The sequence below is a fragment of the Leptosomus discolor genome, chromosome 4, assembly GCF_034619465.1.
Source record: "Leptosomus discolor isolate bLepDis1 chromosome 4, bLepDis1.hap2, whole genome shotgun sequence".
Taxonomy (NCBI): domain Eukaryota; kingdom Metazoa; phylum Chordata; class Aves; order Leptosomiformes; family Leptosomidae; genus Leptosomus; species Leptosomus discolor.
This window is the reverse complement of record NC_141394.1, coordinates 40,621,572-40,646,035: the sequence shown is the minus strand read 5'-3', so window position 1 is coordinate 40,646,035 and position 24,464 is coordinate 40,621,572. Positions and strand designations below refer to the sequence as shown.

At 39.4% G+C, this 24,464-nt stretch overlaps 1 protein-coding gene across 1 annotated transcript in view; it reads left to right on the top strand.

The window, feature by feature from the left end:
- Positions 1 to 7,907, top strand: part of CPE (carboxypeptidase E) — a 58,670-nt gene extending 50,763 nt beyond the window's left edge. Inside the window, exons 7-9 of the mRNA XM_086464160.1 lie at positions 2,059 to 2,158; positions 6,587 to 6,705; positions 7,809 to 7,907. Of these exons, the coding sequence (XP_086320286.1) occupies positions 2,059 to 2,158; positions 6,587 to 6,705; positions 7,809 to 7,907 (318 nt within the window). The remainder of the gene's footprint in view (positions 1 to 2,058; positions 2,159 to 6,586; positions 6,706 to 7,808) is intronic.
- Positions 7,908 to 24,464: the final 16,557 nt, after the last annotated feature.

The window sequence follows — 24,464 nt, the reverse complement described above, 5'->3', positions numbered from 1 at the left end:
TTGCCCTCAGATATGAAAGTGTGCATACAGGTGTGAGATGAATCACTTTGGATGTACAGGGAGCCTAGACGGCTGGATTAGACTGTAGCTGCCTGGCAGTTCAGTTTAACGGTAGGGGACATCTCTAGTCCTGGTTTTGTAGTTAGTCTCCTGCTCTCTGATTGCATGAGCTGCTGATATTCAATGTAGAGCTGTCAGTGTGATGATTCCATTAAAAATTATAGAAAATCTGGTTAGAAGTGTAAAGCATAGTCATGGGTTTAGATAATCGTGTGCTAATGGGTTATTAGAAGTTAAGACTCCTGATATAGATCTATATGTGTGTTTGGGTTTTGTTCTGTTTTGGGTTTTTCTATTACTTTTTGGGTTTTTTTGTTTTATTTTAATCATTTCATGCCAATGTAACAGGCTGCACTGGAATGATGGTTCCAAGCAGTGTGGGAATATTGAATTTCTGAAATCTGGATATTGTAGTTAAAGATCACGAATATATCTGATATAATTAATGCCTGCACACCTAGGACTGCAAAATCAGAAACATACTTTCTCAGCAGAACTGGTCAATTAATACAGTCATTTCTTTAAGAACTTGTTTGTGCAGAAATGCTTTAGTTAGCCAGAAACCTGAAATATTTGCATATTTGAAATGTTGGAGTTACATCGTTCTATAAGTTAGTTGTATGTGGGCTGAGGCTAAGCTGTATCCACCCTGTAGGTTTTTACTGATTTATTATGGGATCCATCTCAAATTGTTCAGCTCCTTTGCATTTGGGTTAATTTTCTCTGACTCATGGAAAACTATAGTGTCACTGCATTTTCAAAATTACTAATGTGTAAGAGATTATTTTGCCAACTTCCCTTGCTCCTGCAGAGCTGCTGGCATTATCCTTGAAGTTCAGATGGTCTATCTGGCACTGGTTTTTATCCTCTTACAGGGTAAGAAGTCCAGCTCTACACTCCACCTCCCCTGTGATTGCTGAGGACAGTGCAAAAATGTACTTTCTGCTTTTCTAAGCTGATCTGTGTCAGGCTTCTTGCACAGTGTAAATTAGAGGAATCTGATGAACTAAATTATAGCAGCTGAATACACCATGTAGGTTCATAAAGGGGAACATCAACATCTCAAAATAAAATCCGTGATCCACAAGTCTTTTCAGGTATCACAGAATCAGACAGAAGCCTAAACTCCACAGTACTTCCCTGCTTAATTTCCCAGCTCCCAATGAGATGCATCTCTGCACAGGTTCAAAACGTCCCATTCTCCCTAGTGCTGAGAGCTTCTTATCTCAGGCTTTGAAAAGGTAGTTGATCCTCAGTGTCTTGCCTCTGAGGAGCTCAGTCTGCTTTCAGACCGTGCTTAAGAAATAACAGCAGGACTGGGCTTTCCACACACTGTGTTCAAGTCAGTGCTTTAATTTCATATATGCTGGGAACAGACAGATTAGGTACTGTTGGTGCTGTTGCTTGGAGTATGTTGCCTAAGAGGCAACAAGGAGCTAAGACGTGACCCACCATCGCCTTTCTCTTACAGGCCATGTGGGGAATGTTGTGACTTTATGTGGTCCTAGCTCCAAGACGTGGATGTTTTGGGTGCACAATAGAGAGCTCGAGCATCTCACACGGGGATTGCCTATCAATGTCCCAGTGCCCACATTTAACCTTGTTAATGTTTCGCTTTTAAGCAGTTATGTCCATTATTAGCACTAAGTTCTTACAGCTGTCTTTCAAAGCTTTTCAGCACATTCATTAGCCCCCAGTGATGAAGACTTTCAAGTCAGTGTTTGCATATGTTATGATTTTCTGTGTATTATATGAGAAATGTTTGCATTGCACAGAGAAATTAGTATAATTACCAGTTGAATTATTTTTCCTCTTCACTGTTTGTTCCATTATGATGTTTAGTAATTATCCTTGATAGTTGTCAGCATGTAGGCTGTGGGATCCATAACATGCCTTGTTAGATACATCAATAGATATTTCACTGACAAAAATGCCATCTTTTCTTAGGAGTTTTCCAGTAATTTCCCATGTGCTGCTGTCTTTATTTATGTATTTTAGATTCATCGAGGAGTGAAAGGGTTTATTAAAGATCTTCAGGGCAATCCAATAGCAAATGCTACAATTTCTGTGGAGGGGATAAGCCATGACATCACATCAGGTGAGTGTTGTACCTCAGCAAAACAAGAACTGCTGGAATATACTGCTTCTCCCTCTGCTTGGCATCCTAGAGCCATTTCAGATCTTATTAGGTGAAGCTTTAGGGGAGCAAAATTTTGAATCCAGGAAAGTGTGTTGTGCCTCAAGAAGGTTGTTGCCTACAGAATTTAATGAATCTTTCTGTTGTACTTTGCTCTCAGAGTAGCTGGAGACTGGTTGTTGGTCATGGATCTCTGGCGTGAATTTGTTCTGGTGGTTGTTGGTTATTCGTGCTTAGTTTGTCTTCTGATTTGTGGTGCAAGTAGTGTTTCACAGCTCTGCCAGGGTTCAAAGTCCTGTTGGCAGTGCTATTTTGAGTTTGAAGGCTAAATGGTAGTCCAGAAGTGTTACATTACTTAAGATGCAATCACACCTTTTGGTATGTAAATTCTTGCCAGATTTTCAGTTTACGTAATTTCCTCCTGTGAAGATAAATTCTGTCTGCTGTTTACAGTTATGTGCCTTTTTTTTAGAAGGGTGGCTCTAAAAGAGAAAACTATTGTGTTGGTGTTCCTAGAAAATTGTAACTTCAGTGGTGGTGTGCTTTATTCTAGGAATTAATTCAAAGGTAGCTCACACAGTGCCAACTTGCAGTCTTTCCTGTAGACCTATGCTTTCTTAGTCTGAATGACAATTTTTTTTGTTTGCACAAGATACTAATTAGAAAAACAATGATAAAACGTCATTGCTTTATTCATGAGCTTGCATAATGGTCATTTCCTCAATGATCTGTCTCACTATACCATTACAGAGATGCAGAATACTATGAAACAGGACTGGTAGACCTTTCAGTTGGCTTCAGTTTGTGTTTGTTCCCACATCACCTGCAAAGAGAACAGCGTTCTGCCAGGAAGAACAGTCTGTGATAACATTAGCCACCTTCTTTCACTGTGTATAAGAAGGCAAAAAGTATAGAGGCTGCAAATAAATTTTCAGGGATAATAAAAAGGGAATAAGCTGTGCAAAGAGGTATTTTGAGGTATGAGAGCATGATGCATATGGTGCTACAGCTCATGCTTCTACGATACAAAAAAGCATCTAATAATCATGAATCCTTTTGCCTCATTGTGTGTGTATAAGCCTGGAAGTCCTGTATTGTCAAAACAGTGAGGAAAACAAGTACTTGCATTTTAGCACATTTAAAAAGAAGGATAAATTTTCTTTGGCTTTTTTGTCCCCTGCTTCTTTGTTCGTGAGTTAAAATTCAGCTTTGTTCTAATGCCAGGATTTAGAATAGATCATTATCGTAGCTCAGCAGCAGTATTTTTTTCCTTTCTCTTTTATGAAGAGAAAGTCTGGGAACAACTGGACTGACTACTGACTTTTTTTGACTGTGTGAATCGCAGACATTTAAATAATATTTCCCTCTGTGCACTGTGTAGCTGCAGATGTGCTGAAAAAGCATTTAAGGAACTGGCAGTAAGAGCATGGCCAAGTCTTTTAAATGGCACTGTTAACTGACATTTAGAACAGCCTTGCAATGTTTTCTGGAGATAGAGTAATTCAGGGTAGTAGCCCGTGATGAATTAGGTAATTGCCCACTGCTGGTGCAGGGAGGATCTGAGTCTTTGTGAAAATAGAGAGGGTCATTTCTAGAGAAGAGGATGATTCTGTGACTGAAAAAGATGACCTGCAGTAACACTCAGTGCAGTAGGATACTTTCTCTGACCTAAGCAGATCAAGCTTTCATTTATTTGTTTAGCTGAATGGAAGACAAAAAGTGCTAGACACTGTGTGGATGCTGAAACATGTAGCTAATGGTGCTTCAAGGGTGACACATATGGAATACTCTAGAAAAAGATGATTTATAGCTTTCTCTGCAAGACAAATTGAGAAATGTGGTCCTATTTATTTAAATTTGATGGGAATAAAATGTATTTACATTTGGATTTTCAGAATACTGATGGACATTAAAAATACACATTGCATTGCAAACTGAAACTCATACACTTAAGAGCTGTACGTTGGCCAGGGGGTGCTTCTAAAGTAGAATAATCATAGGATCCAAGAATGGTTTGGGTTGGAAGGGACCTTAAAGACCATCTAGTTCCAACCTCCTTGTTGTGGGCCGGGACAGCTTCCACTAGACCACGTTGCTCAAAGCCCCATCCAACCTGGCCTTGAACACTGCCAGAGAGAGGGCAGCCACAGCTTCTCTGGGCAACCTGTACCGGTGTCTCACCACACTCACAGTAAAGGAATTTCTTCCTAATACCTAATCTAAATCTCCCCTCTTTTGGTTTGAAACCCTTACCCCTCGTCCTATCCCTACCCTCCCTGATCAAGAGTCCCTCTCCACCTTTCCTTCAGGCCCCCTTTAAGTACTGAAATGCTGCTCTAAGGTCTCCCCAGAGCCTTCTCTTCTCCAGGCTGAACAACCCCAACTCTCTCACCCTGTCCTCATAGGGAAGGTGCTGCAGCCCACCAGTCATCTTCATGGCCCTCCTCTGGACCCACTCGAGCAGGTTCATGTCTTTCTTATGTTGGGGGCCCCAGAGCTGAACACAGTACTCCAGGTGGGGTCTCATCAGAGTGGAACAGAGGGGCAGAATCACATCCCTCGACCTGCTGTCCACACTTCTCTTGGTACAGCCCGGGATGCGATTGGCTTTCTGGGCTACAAGCACACATTGTTGACCCATTCAATTTTTCATCCACCAGCACCCCCAAGTCCTTCTCCATAGGACTACTCTTGATCTGCCCATCGCCCAGCCTGTATCTGTGCTTTGAATCGCCCCAGCCCAGGTGCAGGACCTTGAGCTTGGCCTTGTTGAACTTCATGAGGTTTGCACAGGCCCACCTCTCCAGCCTGTCAAGGTCCCTCTGGATGGCCTCCCTTTCCTCCAGCGTGTCAACCACACCACACAGCTTGGTGTCGTCGGCAAACTTGCTGAGGGTGCACTTGATCCCACTGTCCGTGTTGCCAATAAAGATGTTACATAGCACTAGTCCCAATACTGACCCGTGAGGAATGCCATTCATTACTGGTCTCCACTCCGACATTGAGCCATTGACCACAACTCTTTGAGTGTGACCATCCAGCCAATTGCTGATCCACTGAGAGGTCCATTCATCAAACCCCTGTCTCTCCAGTTTAGAGGCAAGGATGTTGTGCAGGACATTGTTGAATGCTTTGCATATGTCCAGGTAGATGACGTCAGTTGCTCTTCCCTTATCGACCAACACTGTAACTCCACCATAGGAGGCCACTAGATTTGTCAGGCCAAATTTGCCCTTGGTGAAGCCATGCTGGCTGTCACCAATCACCTCCTTATTTTCCATGTGCCTGAGCGTATTTTCCAGGAGGATCCACTCCATGATCTTGCTGGGTACAGAGCTGAGACTGAGTGGCCTGTAGTTCCGTGTGTCTTCCTCTTTTCCTTTTTTAGTATGGGGGTTATGATTCCTCTTTTCCACTTGGCGGGAACTTCACCGGACTGCCACAGCTTCTCACATATGATGGATGGTGGCTTAACCACTTCATCTGCCAGTTCCGTTGGGATCCACAGATGCATCTCATTAGGTCCCATGGACTTGTGCACCTTCAGGTTCCTTAGATGGTCTCAGACCCTATCCTCTCCTACAGTGGGTGGTTCTTCGTTCTACCAGCTTCTGCCTTTGCCTTCTGCGACTTGGGCAGTGTGGCTGGTGCACTTGTCAGTGAAGGCAAAAAAGTACCTCAGCCTTCTCCATATTCCCAGTAACCAGGTCTCCCATTTCCTTCCGGAGAGGGCTCACATTATCTTGAGTCTTGCTTTTGTCACCAATGTACCTATAGAAGTTTTTCTTGTTGCCCTTGACATCCCTAGCCAGATTTAATTCTACCAGGGCTTTGGCTTTCCTAACTAGATCCCAGGCTGCTCAGGCACTTTCTCTGTATTCCTCCCAGGCTACCTGTCCTTGCTTCCACCTTCTGTAGGCTTCCTGTTTGTGTTTGACTTTGTTCATCCATGCAGGCCTCCTGGTGTTTTTGCCTGATTTCCTCTTCATTGGGATGCATCGCTCTTGAGCTTGGAGGAGGTGATCCTTGAATATTGATTGGCTATATTGGGCCTTTCTTTCCTCCAGGGCTCTTAACCCATGGTACTCTCATGTCCCATATTTTCCTTTACTTCAGTGTGCTGGAGAGCCTTTAGCCTCAGCAGGTGAAATCCATCATGGAGGCTACAGCACATCTTCAGAGTTTAAATCTGTGTTTTGATTGCCTGAAAAGAAGAAAATCTCTTGTGATATATTTATACAGCCCTTACAGAAGAATCCTTTCAGAAAGACAAAAGGAAAGGGCTGACAGGAATACAAAAGACTCTTTACAAGATATACGGTCCCTTCTCCTTAGCTGCGTGAGTAGTTTTACACCTATTTATTTGGATTTTTTTCTTCTTCTCTCCAGCCAAGGATGGTGATTACTGGAGATTGCTTATGCCTGGAAATTACAAACTTACAGCCTCAGCACCAGGCTATCTAGCAATAACTAAAAAAGTGGCTGTGCCCTATAGCCCTGCGGTTGTGGTAAGTGCTCAAACGTGTGTTTGTTTATCGTCTATTACATAAATAAAAAAGTTTATTTCTTTTTTTTCCTTTGTGGTATACATGTAAGCAGGAGGTGATTTTTCAGAATATTTCAGAATACGCTACTTTAGAAGACAGTCTGGCTTGCTGCATAAGCCACTGAGAGTAGTGTCATTGTAAACTCATTTCATCTCCTGCAGGTCATACTTAAAATGAAAAGACACAGAGGAGGGTGCTATTGAGATACTTAAAGGTTTTTTTATTGGTTGATGTGTGAATAGCCAGTCAGATAGAAGATTACAGAATATCTTTAAATAGTGCAACATAAAAAAGTAAGAGATATTGAGGTTTCCATTGAGACCTAATATTTTTAATCTCAATTATCAAGTGACTACCTGCATAGGTTAAAACCAGTGTTCAGCTCTGTGCAGAAAGATAGTGATGGAGCACGGCTTTGTGTAGATACCCAGCATGTATGGTAAGACCTAGGCTGCTTCTGAGAGTACAGAAACATTTTTAATTCATCCTCTGTACAGGTGTGGATTCCACTCTTAATAACTAAAATAAATGCTTATTTCTCTAGTGTGTATCATATGCTAGGATATACTACACTAGAACATCATATCTACACTACTGAGCCATGTATCAGAAAAGCTCCCTGGATCTTATTGATGGCAAAAAATTGAGTATGTGTTTTGCTGTGCTGGGGATCTGCATGGCTAGATGTTAGACAGCAATATTCTTATGATAGTTTTTATTATATGCTAGGTGGTTTATGTGGCTGGCTATTATTCAATTTTAATTTCATTGGCCCATATTTTTTGAAGTTTTTAGACAGGTCAAAGACTGGACAGATGTCTGGTTTTTTTTTGGAAATTTTGCTTACCTGTGTGCATTTTTAGATAAGTTTATTGTACTGATATATTGCATGTATTTAAATCAGCCTTGAGATACTTCAGAATAAACCTAGCCTAAAATGGAAGGTACCTCCCTAAACCTCACGTCTGTGTCAGACCACTTCTTTCAATAAATGATGCTTAGAAGCCTGCACTTCTATCTTTCTACAAGTCTTACCGATGTTTTTGATTGTTTCTCTTACTCAGGTTGATTTTGAACTGGAGTCATTGTCTGAAAGAAAAGAGGAGGAGAAAGAAGAGTTGATGGAATGGTGGAAGATGATGTCAGAAACACTAAATTTTTAAATGAAGATTCGGCTTTGCAGCTTTTAATCTATTGTATGTTGATTTAGTATAACGTACTGTGGAAAGTCCCTATATTCTAGATTTTGTGCACTTCACAATAATTAACTTTGAATTTTTCAGTCATCTTTTGATTAATATTACAAATAAATACTATCCTCCTAGCTAGATAAATAAGTTATTAATTTTCTTTCATATTGTTATAGAAAATTTACTCTTATATACAAATCAGAAAAAAATGAGTGAATGTCTTTGCAGCCTATATGGAAGTACAATCTGTTGTGTATTATTTGCAAGTTCAGAATATGTAGGTTAACTCTTGATTTAAAAAAAAATATGCTGTAGTCAATTCCCAATACTGCCAGAAATATTTGACAGTGCATAGTAGTAGACAGTGCTCTTTACTGAGTTCTACAATGGATGTTATTGAAAAGACTTATAATAACAGTGTGTGGTGTAATAATGTTTTACAAGGATTAAAATTCAGTATAACATTTTGTATGTCTCTGGTGTTGGGACTGTTTAAGTATGTAAGAAACATAAAGTGACTTCATTTTAGTAAGCAGAACAAATCTGCGTAAGCTCTTTTATTAAAGATGGCATGGAATGAATTCAGGACATAGCAGAGCTTTATTCCTTAAACTGTTAATAATATTTCAAGATGAGGTTTTAATTATTTCTTGTTACTTATTAATCAAATTAAATATTCTGAATGGGGGAAGAAGAAGAGCTTGTGCATCTTGATAATATGCTGCTTGTGTTTGTTTTACAGCAAGAAAAAAAAATTCATTTCAGGTGATGTCTATTTTAATTAGATAATTACCTTTTCAACAATCTTTACATGTGTCAGTGGTGTCTAGGTAATCAGCCAAAAGTTCTTACGTTCACTGAAAGCTACCAAAACATTACAGTTTAGACAATGAACTGGAAGTCTGCTGAGGATATGCATTTAATCTCACAAGCCAAGAGTGGTTTTGTTTCCAACTTTATTTCTTCTGCTGATTAGTCTTATCTAAAACTAGAAGCAAGACAGATGAGTGAAAATTTTTTCAGTGTGGTGAAATTTTCCCAAAATACTTGAAGATGATAGAAAAGCATCTTTTATTTTAAAAGAACCTTTTTCCTCCCATTTTTTTTAGTATGCTTCAATTAACTTGCTTTAGTATTTTATCTAAGATGAGTGAAATTTGTGGAGTCAGAGGATACACATGAACTGTAGAGGGAGCAAGTTTGGTATAATTCTTCTGAAACAACTGCCGGTATGCTACTTGATAGCAGCTAAACATCTCATCTGTTTGAAAGCTTACACAGTATTGCTGGTCTATTTTAATTCAAGATCAGATGTTTGATACAGATTTCCTTCCTCTGTTTCTTCAGTATCACTGTCTGTGTTTTGATTAGCGTGTTATCTTAGTTGATGCTGTAGGAGTTCAGTACTGTTCAGAACCAACCAACAATGCACTATCAGCTCCCGCTGTAAGTGAAAAATCACATGTTCAGGCAGGATCCAAATTCACCTCCTTTGGGTATTCAAAAATCTACTGAAAATACTGTTTTCTGAGAATCTGAAATTCTTTAATAAAAATAGCACTTGATCCTTTAAAGTAACACGCTTAAGGTTTGACACACATTGATAAACTGTACAGCAATCAAAAGGAATAAACTTTATCTCTCTGATCAAGAGTTTGCTATGTTAGCTGTAGCTCATTTGGGTAGTCAATATTTAATTCCAAACTTCAGGGGAACGTAACTTGCTGAAAGTTGTTTTGTAGTGATGAGCTTCAAATCTCCATTGCAATGAGGAACTCCTGTGGCAAACGAAGAATCTTATCTGAACATATCTCAATTACAACTTGTGGCTAGCTGTGCACAAGAGCATGCATAAAGGATGCCCAGTTACACCAACACAGGTGTTTATGGCAATTTGAAAGGCTAAGACATGTAGCACAAAACACACTCAGTGTCTGGAAGTAACGATACTGTTTTCAACTGAACCAGGTGAAACTGAAGCAAACAATATAAAAATGAATTATAACAAGAGACTGCTGGCATGTGGGCAAATGGCTCCAGGAGTGTTTCTGACCTGCAAAGTAATGTAATAAGGCAAGTGTATATTTGTACAGAACACCCTGCTCTGCCCCTTCCAAACCGAACAATTTCAGTCCAAATGATACCACTACACAGTGCGATGCCTGTGATGCATCCAGTCTTCCCTTGTGATGGATTGTGTGGCATAGTTACTGCAGACATTGATCTCATAACAGGTTTCTAATCTATACTTGTATTACGTGCGTGAGATCCTCTGGTCTACTGTTTTTTGCATTTGCAATTAAATGTGGTGTCCCTTAAATCGTCTCTTCGTTTTCGTCTAGATGACTGCTTGGTATTACTATGCTGAGAACAGGTTAAAGTGATTAAATTTTACAACACCAGAACCACTGCCACTGTTCTTGCTGTAGGTAAACATCCTTAAGAACAGCGTAGCCAGGACTCTCAATAAATTAATTCATTATGTAGCTTTCCTAGCTGAGCTGAGTTGTGTTGTAGGACTGTGTATGTTTAAATGGAAGATTAAAGTGTTGTGTGATGCTGATCTTTTGGTTAAAAAGGCACATGCTGTACTATTGTACAATAAATCTACAGGTTTATTTAAAATGTAAAATGTGTAATTTACAGGTTCAAAATGTGACCTCTTTGGCTGTGCATGTTTGCAAAGTATGCCATAAACATCCTCAGTGAGGTGCGTGTGCCAGTTAATTTGCTGTTTGAACAAGGAAATGAGACTGGGATTAGTGCCGGTATCCCATTGAGAGCCATCCATAGCCCCTTAAGTTTGTGGCAGAACATCCTCCTTTTGGAGTATACCTCTTTCTGAGTGCTTTTCCCATGCAGGTTTTCAAATAAAGTCGTGGATAAGAATGAGATACTCTGCATCCATCCAGGGTCAGTGGCGACAGGGCATACACTTCCGTGTGTCTCTCCCTTCCACAGGATTTACAAAGCTATTCTTTTTCTATATCAGTCCTTAGGATTAGAAAGCACACTGTGCAGTGTGCTAGCAAACCTATGGTACTATGCATTCCTTATAACTACAGTGGTTTATAATAAAGAAGTCAAATAAAATCACTGCATCTGAATTATATTTCCCTTCTCCTCAGTTGTGGTGTTCGTGTTGATATATGTGAATTCACATATAGTCCTGGCTGTTCCTGAGCTAATAATAACACGTGTTAAAGTGTAAATTAAATCTGAGATGGTATGTGAGAAAGAATTGCTACCAAGTTTTTTTCTCTGAGGTTTTTTAACAGATCTAACAGGTGTGTTAGGAACACTTAATAACTAGCCCTTGAAAGGAAGAAGATTCAAAGGAGCTTGACAGGTAGCTTTAGAGGAGCTGGAATTTAAACTTAAAAGGCGCAGTTCCCATGAGCCTGATTCTCTCCTATATCTAAGCTTAGTTTGACTCAGGCCTGTGGAGGCTGTAGAATAGCAGCAGTTAATGACTGCCTCTTGAAGAGTTAGAGCAGCTGTCTAGAGCTTCTCAGTAAACCTGCTCCACCAGAGGAGTGCCTTGTTTCCTACTTGTAGTTAGCAGTGGAAATGCAGGACACAGAAACATCCCTGCAGCATTTGCTTTCTGCCTTCCAGAATCTAGCAAAGAGTTCATTCTGATCATCTCCTTGCAGGTATTTTATTCCCCCTGTACATTTCTGTTTATGTAGAGCTACATCTGTTGTGAATAATTTGCTGCTTTGTTAAGTTCGGTCATTGACACAGCCCCTGTTGCAGTATTTCTTTCTGCTGTAATTAAACCCAGAAAACTAAAACACTAAGGTGATTTTCTGAAAGTCATGTCATAAAAAAACCCAGTGCGTGGGCTTGTCTCCTGGCTTGTGAGGGTTTTGAGTGAGCTTGCTTCAAGTTTCCATTTATAAAGCCTGCTTTAGAGGAAAAGAAAATGACAACTGAGAAGTTGATGTAATCCTATGCCTCCAGGGGCTAAGGCTTTGAGCAATATAGTAAGTATTGGAATAGGCAGTATAAAAATGAGATATTTAGAAACAATTGCTGTTTACTTTTACTAACTGTGATAATGGGAGTATATTAAGTGAGCTAAATGGCCTTGCAGTGCTGATCTTTCTTCAGCCCTCCTTATTTTGCCTTTCCGTGCCCCAGGCATTATATTTCAGCAATGACTTAAACACATCCATGATTAGGCATCATTTATCAGAGTGCTAGATTTTCCCTGAATTAATGGTTAATACTTCATGTTATTTTATCATTGTCCTACTTTTGCATTCAGTTAAGCCACCACAGATTTTTGTAATCATGTGTTCTTCTGTGCACAGTGGAAATTGTCAGAGAGAAGCTGAAGAGTTTGGCTACCGCATTGGGAATGTAGAGGGAATTTGACATGTGGGAATGCACTGGAAGCGGTTTAGTATTGTGAAATAAGTAGATTTTGTAGACAGTTTTGCTAACTGTTCCTTAGTAAAGGGCTGAATAGGATTATGTGCCTATGGGATTCAACACGTGCAGTATGTCCATGCCTTTAGGTAAAGCTACTCTGGAAAGATTCCTGTTAGTTTCACTGAGGTTTTTATCAGACCCTCAAGCCTGGAATCTGAGTAGTCAGGAGTATCTGGTCCCAAGGCTGCTCATTGTGGTTAACAGTAATTGTTCTTCATCTTTTCCAGGAGAAAGATTCAAAATAATAAACACGAAATGAAGTCCCCTTTCACAAAGTGCAGAATTGGTTGTGGAATTTGTTAAGAGTCATTGCAAGACCTAAAGTAGAAATAATGGAGATTAGCTGAACTAGTGGCAACCTACAGCTCACTAAGCCTCTGAACCACTGCTCAGTGGAATATAGGAGGGCAAATCAGGTTGCCATTTTTGTAACATTCACCCACTGAGGATGTGGTCGGGGCCATAAGTCAGAGACAAAATAAAGAGCTAGGTGAACTTCTCACCTGACTGCAGCATGGCAGCAACAGAGGAGTTCACAGTGTTGCAGTATCATCTAGTAATGTGATATTCCAGTTCACCAATTTAGAGGAGCATCTGTTCTGTGGTCTGCCATGGTGCATGTGCTGGTGTCCAAGGATGAAGAACCAACATCCTCCTCCATATTCCAGTACTTCTCACACAAAAGGTAAATTAAACACATTTCAGCAACTATGGACAAGATTCAAGAGAAGGCATGGCTGCCAAGAGCAGTATGAAATTACAGTTTGACTCCCCTCCCTTCAGCTCCCTAAATATCCACTCGTGGTTTTCCTTAGCTACTTCCAGTTCTCTCTCTGGGTGTGTCAAAAACTAGCCCAGCCTGAGCAGCTCAAGGATCACTTGTGCCAAGATGCATCAGGAGTGGATTACAGGGCTGTGCTGTGTCTAAAGATCCTAAGTCTGCACTTACGCTGTGAGGCAAGTCCCCTGGCAGAGCCTGGCATCCTGAATATTCAGGTCTCCAGAATGGCCACCTCATCAGCAGCTAGCTTGCTTTTGGCCTGCGTGCTTATGTTTCTTCCAATGGAGGTAGAAGACAGCTGCTACACCTCCCTGGTGGTATGGGAGGAAGGATCTGGCCTGTGCCTCTGACTCCACATCAAAGAATGGCAGGCATACATTAAGATTTAGAGGCTGGGAAGAGACATGGTTTCTGAGACATGGTTTTAGAAATGCAATCTGAAAAGGAATAGTAGTAAACCTAATACCACCTTCTTTCCCCTTCAGATTCAGGTAATTTGAAGGTTTATCACAATAGTGATATTTATCCCTGTATATGCATATATCAGCATATCTTTGTGTTTCCTAGGGGGGCTGGAATGCTTTTTAGTTCAAAGAAGTTTTGGATGAAATGCAGAAGCAGCTTTGGGAGCAGGAGCACACTGAAACACAACTAACTGGCTTGTGCTGCACAGCATTTATTATTACTGTGTGGCAAATGAGGGGCATTCACTCCAGTCCCAGTGTTACTAGATTTTAACAGTTATAATAAAAACTGTTGGGAGGCAGATTTTTCAGATGTTTAGTGCGTAACAATTTAGGGTCCAGAAGATCTTACTGCAAAGAAAAGACTTAGATTCTGCAAAGTTTATCTTTTCGATAAACTTTGTGTGCATACATCCATAAATGTGTGTGGGAGCGAAGGAGTAGGGCAAGAATGTGCATCACCTTCTCTAGGCTATTTTAGGCATTTAATTGCTCAGAAATCCTTGAAGGCACTTATTCTGTTAGCCATAAAGATAACACAGAATCCTGGTTTTATGCATCATGTATAAATTAGATGCATATATTAAACAAGTGAATCCCAGGCAGCCCCTTGTGTTTATGGGGCTAGGTGCCCCCAGATAGCAAAGAAGGTGCCCCTCTGTGAGGAGGGTTGGGCAGACACCTTACCAAAGAGGCCAGGCAAGCCTGGGTTGCAGTTACTGCTTACAGGAATGTTTAAAAATATGTAACATACAGTTCTAATGTAGCTAGTGACTATGTCAAAACGACAACGGTAACTGGTGTCTCGGTGTGCAGGCTGCCCTCCATCACATCTGATGCACCAGATGCCCTTCATGCACTGTGCTGAAACCTGTAGACCTGAATCTCTTACTGTGTTTTGACCTAAAAATCCAATTTATTAGCTTTTTAGTAGGGCTTTTGCAAAAGAAACTTCTGAAGGGAATGTTTTCTTATGCCTTATTCAGAAAACTGAAAGACTAAATGAAAAGAAACTGGTTCTGAAATTTGTTATACCAGGACAGGATACATGCTCGTCCAAATAAATACGAATTCTGCCTTCAGCTCTCTATTTCCACATACGTCTGACAGGCCTCAACATCAAGATGCCTGTTAATATATGTGGTAATATGCAAGATGTTAAACATCTGCAAAATCTTCTGATCATTTTTGTAATGTCTGAAAAGTTAGACATAGCTTGCAGGGTATTTCCACTGAAAAGAAAGAAAACCTGGAGGACAGTCCAAGTTAAGTCATTCAGTATTTGTTTGCCAATGTGCTGGATGGTATTACAAGATGCCAAGATAAATGCAAATTAACAGGAAAAATATTCGGTACTATTGGTTGTAGGTTGTGGTCTGCTAGCACATTATGTTAAGAATTCTCAGATAAATAGTTGCCAGGAAAACAAAGTCCAAACGAAAAAAGTAATAATTAAATATAATACATTTGAACAAGTGTCACAGAAGAATGAAATTTTTACCAAGTGGAATTTTGTTTCAGCAGAACAATTAAACATGGAGGTGTGTTCACAGATTGTTTCAAAATGAATCGATCTCAAAAAGCTCATTTTAAATTTAAGAAAATTTAAGACAAGATAAAAATAGAAAATACTATGAATTCCGAAATGAAAATACAATAAATACAAATTTAAAATTTGTAATTGTATTACAAATTGTAACAAGATTGCAGTGTATATTTGTGTACCAAAATAAATTATGTTAAAACCTCCTGGATGCCCTAGGTGCCTTTAAACACTGGAGATTGAAAAATAATTTTTAAAAAGGGTTATTGAAGGGTAAACAGCAAAATTTTGAAAAACATACTATTCTGCTTCCACTTGAATCTTTCATTTATAAAAATGTCAGTTCAGATTTTTGATATTTTATGTTATAATGCTTATACTTAAAAGCATTTTTACTAGTTTCGTAGTTTTTATTAATGTAGCCACATACTTGAACCCACAGTCTAGCAAGAAAGACTGAACAAGATCAAAGAGTTGGCAGCTGAAACTAGGCAAATTCAGAAGCAGAACTAATGTTCAGTATTTTCTTAGTGAGGCTTATTCACCTTTGCAATAGTTCATGTAGCTGTACAGTAGATTTTTCATCACATGAATTTTTTGAAAGAAGACGACTGTCCTTTTGAAAGACTGTTCAAATGCCATTCATGTTCCTTGACTGAACCAATCCTTTATTCTTCATGGGTGTGTCCTTTCAGTTGGTTGTTCCATCTGGTTTAATTGTTTCCTGAGGCCTTAGACAATCACACATCCCTTGGAGCTTCTGCTTCATCAATCTAAGAGCATTTTTGGATGCATTAATTACAGGATTCTAAGATTTCAGGTTTGGATTCTGTGTGCAGTATCTGTATGCCAGTAAAAATATCTGGGTATTGATTTTCCATGTTTTCTTCTGGGTTGGTTCCCTTACTATCTGTGCTGTGAATGAAGCCAAATGAGATTTTTTAGCTTTGATTCGGAACAGAATTTTCAAATAGAATGGGCTGAAGTGTTGTAGGAATGTGTTTGATTTTAAGATCAATCAGAATGCTTAAAAGGGCTTTCTCTCCTCCTTCAGTCTTAAATGTTTCTCAATTTTCTTGGAATTACACTATTCCTACAACTTACTAATTAAAGACTAGCTTGCTTGCATGATATTTATAATGTTAGCAGTCTCAGCTCCCACAGTGTACAAGAAAACTATTTGTATTGCAAGTCTCCATTCCTCTCAAATCCATCTACTTCCATGGGGAGGGATGGAATGTCAAAGCCATAATTTTTTTCTCCCCATCTTCAGCAGTTTGTAATTGTTCTTTTTCCACAACTTCCTTTTTTCATTCCAACATCTCTGAGATGCATGCTAAAATCCTGATATGGTCTGTGCACTGCAGAAGGTGCTGGTTTACAGGTCAGTGAATGTGAAAGAGATAGTGATATGATGAAATTTATTATCTAAAAGGTGGAACTACGCTGCTGCTAGTAATAGAAGGTCATAGAGTCACAGAACATGAACTGCTTTATCATTTCTAATGAACAGCCTCGTTATTCTGGGCCTTCGGATAGAAATTGTTGAAGGCAATGAGTAGTCTTTATACTTCATGTCCTGCCAGATCTTCACTCAGGAGTTCTTCTTGAAGATGGGGCTAGAAAGGTGTGATCATAAGCTGCAGTTCAGTTCCTTTTCTGCTTCCTTTTACTCTCAGTTCCTTGTACCATTGTCTTTTATATTAGACCAAACTATTCCATGACAACTTGCACTTTCTTTTTGACAAACAGATACTTAGGTGGATATTGTGCAAACCATAAAAAAGTACTTTCAAAAGGGCAAAAAAGATTATGAATGTTTTATTTATATACATATATACATATACACATCTATAGATATCTATATACATCTATATGCACCTATATATATTTAAATATACACATATATTTAGTCTTCCTTGAATTTCAGTGCTTCACTTTAAGTGTTTTCTTCACCTAGTCTTTCATAAAGCAGCAACAATAGGGGTTATCTCAGGCTACTGTATTTGTTGGGCAATAATAAATTAACAACCTTTTCTCTAACTCAACTAGTGAGGGGGCACAAGGCCCAGCACTTTTCTTAGCATATTACAGTCAGCTGTAGGTGGCTCAGACTTCAGGACTATCTCATGGTTTTATTCATGATCTATTTCTTGTTTTGCCTTACAACGCATATTTTTCCTCCAGTAGAGGATGGCCCATGAAGTGGCTTTGTTTGACCTACACTTCTCCCTACCACACCAACTTCAGTATTGAAAAACTTGTTCATTCAAATAGCTTGAGCTATTGCTTTATTGCTTGATAGTCTTGGATTAGGACCTGGATAGTCTTAACCTTAGAATCAAAGCCATGCTTAGTAATGGGAGGAAATATCAGGATAAGCTTCATTAACTGTAGGCAAGCAGCTAAGAGCACAAACATTCAAGAGCACACCCAGTGAAACCCTTTCTTGACTACAGCTGAAGCTGAGAACTTGAAAGCTGCATGTTTTGGGGGATGCTGAACATACAATGAAGGAAAATAACAAAGTAGAACGTACAATGAAGGAAAATAACAAAGTTGAACCACACTTCTAATTTTAAACCAGTTCTTCTCCAGGGCATCACACAATTGTACTATGGATTTTCACAGCTAAGTAATAGTGGAGGGGAGGAGGGGAAGCTTGAAAAGGGGATTCTGTTTGATTTACTTTTCTTCTCTACAATTCCCTTTCATCATATATTCCTTAGCAACAGTTCCTCTAATGTCAGAGTCACAGTTGCCATTACTGAGAGCCTGTCAATCTCAGTGTATATTTTCCTTTGATGTTTCCCAGATATTTCTTCTAAATACTGTATTGGAAACTTGAAACTTGACTATGCCTTCAAACTTTAGGATGCTGAGGTTAGGCTGAAGGTCCACAGCAGCTGTCACTGGCATTGCTGTAGGAAAGCTAGCAGAGGCGTACCAACACGTACCCCCCGTGAATCTGTGCTGAATGTAGCCAAGCAGTAACTTGCTAGGATATTTTGAGGAAATAGCTCACATTAATTTTGCTTATACCAAGCATGTCTTTTCTACCTCTTCGTACTGTATATGTCCACAATGATTTGTTTACAATGAGGTTACAAAGAGGGGACATGAAGAGACATGATAGGAAATAGCTGTGTGGAGATGATAGGCCTTTCTCATACAATCTTGCAACTCTTTTCTGTGTCATAAGTTCAAGGAATGTATGTCAATTATTTCCCACTTGCAAAATCAGAATACGATGTAAACAGAGATGACTCAGCTATGACCATGTAGAGTAAAATCTGTAGTTTTCTTTAGCTATTCAAACATTTTGTCTTTGTACCTATGAGATGGGAGAAGAGCAAAACAGCAATATGGGACAAAAAAAGACAGGAAAGATAGAATATAGTTATTTATCTGGTGAACCAATAGATACTTAAATATAAACTCTCTTTTTTTGTTTTGTTTTGTTTTGTTTTGTTTTGTTTTGTTTTGTTTGTGTGTGTCTGGAAGGCACACAGAAGCCTAAAATGGGGCAATAAAATTTTCCATGTCATACTTTTCCAAAGAATGTTTTCCCTTTAGAAAACTGTAGATCAAAAATAACCAAAAGATAAAAATCAAGTTGTGCAAACGTTTCCTGTTACAGCTTTTTTTCGCCCCCAAAGTCTGCAAGGCTTAAAAAAGCTCAAGAAAAAAGCTCAAGAAAAAAGCTACAAAAAACTTGGATTCTAAGTGTGTGGAAACTCTAAGTATAAAATTAAGAACTATGTAAATGCCCTAAACACCCTTTAATTACTACTTGATGACCAAAACTTAAAACAGGATCTGGACACCTATACTGCCTATTACTGCTACATTATTAAGTTTTCATCTTGAAATTCAGTGAAGTGGGAAATGCTTTGTGACCTACCCCTCTTGAGGGGTAGCAGCCTCTGTTAGAGAGATGGGGCAAACAAATGGCTGATGAGGTGACCGTCCTCTGTATCACCCTTTAATCCAACACTTTTTGTGAGTCAGCAAATACCCATGTATTTAGGTACCTGTTTGGCCCTTATCCTAGGTGTCCCTAGAGAGGAGGAGAGACTTAAAGTGAAGATGCACTGAACGGACTCTCCATCTCCCATTGTGTTTAAAAATGAGTAACAGCCAGAATCTGTTTTCCACTCTATATTTAAAACCATTGATTTCAGTGGAATTACTCTGCATTACAAATGCCATCCTTGGGAGTAGAAAATGACCTTGTGTCCCTTTCCTTTCCACCACAAAGATCCTCTTTCCCAACTTTCACACATTCAGCAAGGGCAGTTTGGCATGTGCTACTATTGCGTATTTCCCTCCCAATTACCTGTTTCCTCTCCTGTGTGCATTTTTGGCATAACGTGTCATGTTGTGAAACCTCACATACCTGAAATATTTGGAAGCCCAAAGTTCTGGACACATCTGGTTATTAGATCTGAGATTGCTGCCACTTTTGTGACTAAAAAACCTCACACTGCCATAAGAAATTCCACCAAGGTTTTTCCCCTCTGTAATTTTGCCTCCAATATTTTACTGCTTCTTTTAACAAAGAAATATTATAGTAACCATGCAAAACACTGCAGAAGCTTAAATGAGAGATGTCATTTTTTAGAACAGGAGTGTAAAATTCTCTTCTTCCAGCTGAGGACATACATCCCTCACAGCTAAATTCAGTGGTAACTTTTGCCATCCACTGTGGTGAATGCTCGGTAACAGGCTATGGCCTTTAGGAAACAGTTCTGTAGCTGAATGGTTAGAAATAATGTTTTTCCATATACTTTTACTGTGAAAAATTGTGTGTAACCATATGATCAGCAAACACTTTCTTGTAAAGTAGCCATGTGAACAGCTTGAGAAACCTCTTGTTTGCCTTCAGACAGCTACTGATGCAAACTGGCACACAGAAGTGTTCTAAAGTACAAGCTTCATCTTCTACTCTAGCTTGGGAATTAGTAGAACAGTGTCTTCAGAAGTTTCTTGGCCCTCCTCTACTTCCTTAGTATATACCTTTCCCATGCTAGTAGACTTCAAATGAAAGGTTGGCTGCTAACTTAAATGCTGAGTAGCCTTGCTAGAGCTAGCAAACAAACTGAGGCTCATTAATAGGATGCCGAAGAAATTTCTATTATTAGGCATCTGACCAGAGTTTTTCTCCTCTGAATTTTAATGTAAACATCTTGCTATTTACACTTTGGATAAAAAGAAAAACCAACCCAGTAAAAATCATTAGAAGAGGATCCAGTTATACATAATCACTTCTGTCTGGAACAGTTTTTTCTTTAGTTAACAAAAATAAATTTTCCTTTAGTAAAATAAGGCAGATACTACCACTTATTACAGAAAGTATTACCTTCTTTTTATATCTTGCTTTCTGAAGAAAACTTCCATTTATTCTGTTAACTAGTCATTTAGTAGGCTGGTGATCAGATAATAATTTGTAAGTGCTTTTATTTTAGTAAATGGGGAAAGTACCAAGCTCTAGCTACAGCAATGGCAACTTTTTCTGACTACATGCCAAAAGGCTATAGATAAGCCTGAACTAACTTAGATGATACTGTGTCTGCCTGTGAAAAGTTGTGAATTTAAGGCTTGAAGAAGCTTAAGGATAGTGACAGAATGAGGGAGACAGCCCACAGGAGGGGATGGAAGAGGTGTACTGAAATCTCTTACTAGTTCTGTATCTGTAGATTACTACATTAAAGACAATTCGCCAAGATAATTAAGTACTTGCTTCACTTTTGTACCTCAGTTGCTATCCTATGAAAGAGAATGGGAATACTTACACGATTTGTGTTATGTACAGGTATCAATATCTTGCTGAATTGATATTCAACATATTTAGAAAAAAAGGAATTATAATCACCCTGGAGCTCTATTTACACTTGTTACCTTTTCTGTTGGCAAAATGCCTAACAGCTGGACTTATGAGAGAAGTTGTCAGCCCTAATTGTCCTTCACCTGCCTCCCTGCTGGAAGGGACTGGCCTCTCTGATCTGCTGACAGAACCAGTGTGGTGCTTCATTTAAAATGACATTGGTTAGCTTAAACAGTTATTTTTTTGCTAACTTGACTCTTTTAGACTGAAATTAATTAGGGTGCTAGCTAGCCTCCTCCCCTAGCTCAGCTGTTTATGGGCTGCATGTGTGTTTGCATCCTGAAGCACAATGTAAGTAATATATGTGGATCAATATCAAACCAAGACTGAATTTGATAAAGGATGTATTTTGAATATTAATTATAGTAATAACAAATACAAGCATGTAATGTGGTGGCTAAACAAAAGGCTACAGGCTATTAAATGCATTTATAGTTACCACACTCTGTGCAATGTATCATATGATAAGGCCAGTAAAGTAAGCAAATGTGTTAATAAGGAGAACCAGTAATTCAAGCCCTAACAGCTAGCAAAGAGAAGGTAAAAATCTGCTGGTTATGCCTAACATTAGGCCCTTGATATATTGTTAAAATGGTGATGCACTGAAAAGAACACCTGTAGCCAGTTCTTGTAAAATAGGGTATTTGTAACTGATGTTGGGGCTTAAAGGAGCTTCTTCAGTTCTGCAACTAGGAAGTCAGATTTTGAAAGCAGAGGCATATTTTTGAGATACCACTTCCCTTTCTGATCATAGTAAGGATTCTTTCCTGTTCTTTCTTTCTAGTTGAGAGCCTGTTTCTCTTTCGGGTAAACTGGCAGATGGGGTAAGTGCGAAATATTTTTTTCTTTTTCACACCACATTCACTGCAGCACCGTGGAGCCTGAGGAAGGACTGGGCAGGAAAGTGGGAGTGCTTGGTGCCAGAGTGGCCTCCCTGGGAAGCTGGTGGCCAGGGCCTCTTGAATACACTGCCAGTGCATTTACTTGTTCTTTTGTAGCCCTCACTATGTTATAAATTAACTTTGGTATTCTGGGTCTGGGCCCACTTGTGTTTTGAAAGAACTCTTCCAAAAAACATGAATCTTACCATAAAGATTGGAGAAACATGTGCTTCACAGCTCTTGGTTTAAAAGCTCAGATTCTTAAACTGGAGTGAGGCCTGTGTGTTCAGATGCACGATGAAGCATTTCTCAGTACTCGGTGTTGCAAGACTTCAAAATGGCCAAGCTCCAATTTTAAAAGCACCCAAATATCTCCTGTTTTTAAGTTGGGTGTGCTGTGCCTCTAGCAGTGCTCACAGCTAGAGAATTCAGGGACTCTTACCAAGTAGTGCAGGGAAGGACAATACTCAAGGGTGGGATACGTGACTGCTAGAAGTCCATGCAGGGTGCCCTGCTTGTGGGAAACCCCAGTCTCCTAAACCCACCCTCTTGGAACTGGATTGGGAAACACCCGTGCAGCTGCCTGTGGTGGTGGCGGCTCAGGGTTTGGGGAGCACAGTGGGAAGATCCAGCAGCTCCTGTGTGGAGCAGTCGGTCTTTTGCTGGTGTGATGTGGACTGCGCCTCCTTGCCATCCAGGGACTTGTTGGTGCAGCTTAGCCACTGTCCTTTTCTTGATAGCCATTTAATCAGGCATATGAAGCGGCATGAGAAAGACTGGAATTGTTCCCCTTTTCTCAACCCACTGTCACCCCAGGGCAGGGTGGTTGTGTTGCTGTCGAGGTAAGGGCTCATGTACACTCTGAGGGAGGACCATTGAACCCAAAGGACCCTTTGCTGCATGAGAATAGTTGAAATTCCTAAAACTTTCGATGGATGTACCCGCTAAATGCAACAGACTGAGATTCAGCAGAGTGGCTCCTTCTAGAGTAGTGCTTTCTTTATGGTGCTGAATTTCTCAGTGATACCAGTCGTATGTTTCTTGGGATTGAGTAGCCTGGAGGAAATCTGTCTTTCTGCAAGATACAATGCATTGAGGAAGCCAGCTAAGAGGAAAATTCAACTGCTTTAGGCGATGTAATTCTGTCTGTTTCCTGGGGTTTACAATATATACTTGCATACACTAGATGGCAATGTAATACCTGCATAAAGGCGTTACTAGTGAATTCTACAAAAAAGTGCTTTCAGGTAGCTACTACAAGCTCTTTCAAAGTAATAGCTTTACCTTAACTGTTTTACTCTTAATTTGAACAAATATTCTAACAAAAGGACCAGTTTAGATCAGTGGAAGTTACCGAGTTCGATTCTTGCCTGTTCCCGTTTGTTTAATTATTTTCAGAATTTTGTATGTGTTTGTCACACAGCTTAATAATTATTTCGTAAGTGAAACTCTGGTAGTATGTAGTTTAATGTCCTTCATCAGCTTTTGCATCTCTTATCCCTGTTTGACACTAGCTCAAATAGCTTTGAAACATCCTTCCCGTATATTCCCTTTAGAATACTTTAGACATTGCAGATGTTCCCTTTTCATTTCCTCTTTTTTTTTTTTTTTTTTCCGATGAGCAAAAGCCTGTGTAATAGCTCAGTAATATTTCTGGGGCACAAAGAAGTTCTGTTGCATGTATATTTCAGGTCCACCTCTTTCTCGGGCTTTGCTGTGGCTTTCTGGATTTAGCCCAGGCATAGATAAACCTGTGATAATATTTGATTTAACATACACTGTACTGCACTTTTTCATATATTGCCTCATTCAGATATAGCCAGTACAAAAAGGTTTAATACATCTAAATGTTCAGTAAGGTTGTGTAATATACTGAGAAGCTTTTTCCTTTTTTTTAATTATTACTTTTTATTTGTTTCACATACTATTTAAATAAAAATTAAGGGAGATCTGCTGTCCTGAGCTCATAGCAAAAGTTCTAATTAATTCTTCTATAGTGCTGCTATCATCAAGAATCAAACAGGGAAATTACTGTGTTGCAGCTTTTGAATTACAAGCCCAAAAGTTAATATTGCAATTATACCATGTTGAACTTCAAATCTAAGTTTTGATTCAGTTAATCCCCTTTGCACCTTTCTTTATTGTGTAATCAGAATGAAATGCTCCTTAGTTAGTGAAATTCTCATTTTTGTTTTTAGTCAATGAAGGGTTAGTGGGACACTCCAGATAGCGTTCTTCAGTATTTCTGGTGCCTGGGTACGAAGAGCTGCTGTAACCCAAGGCAGCAACCAGTAATCCCACATCCCTCAAGAATCCACCTCCTCAAATATCTTTCTACATGACATATAGCTGCTCAACTTTGTTTCTCAGGTCTTAATTTTCTATTTCCCCATTAATTCTTCTAGTATTTCCCCCACTAGAGCAGTCTCTGGTTATTATTTCCGTCCTGTCCACCCATCTGCTTTTTTTAGCTACCTTTTCCTTCCTCTTTCCTTGCTTCTGTATAGAACATACCCACAGGGAACAGGAATTTA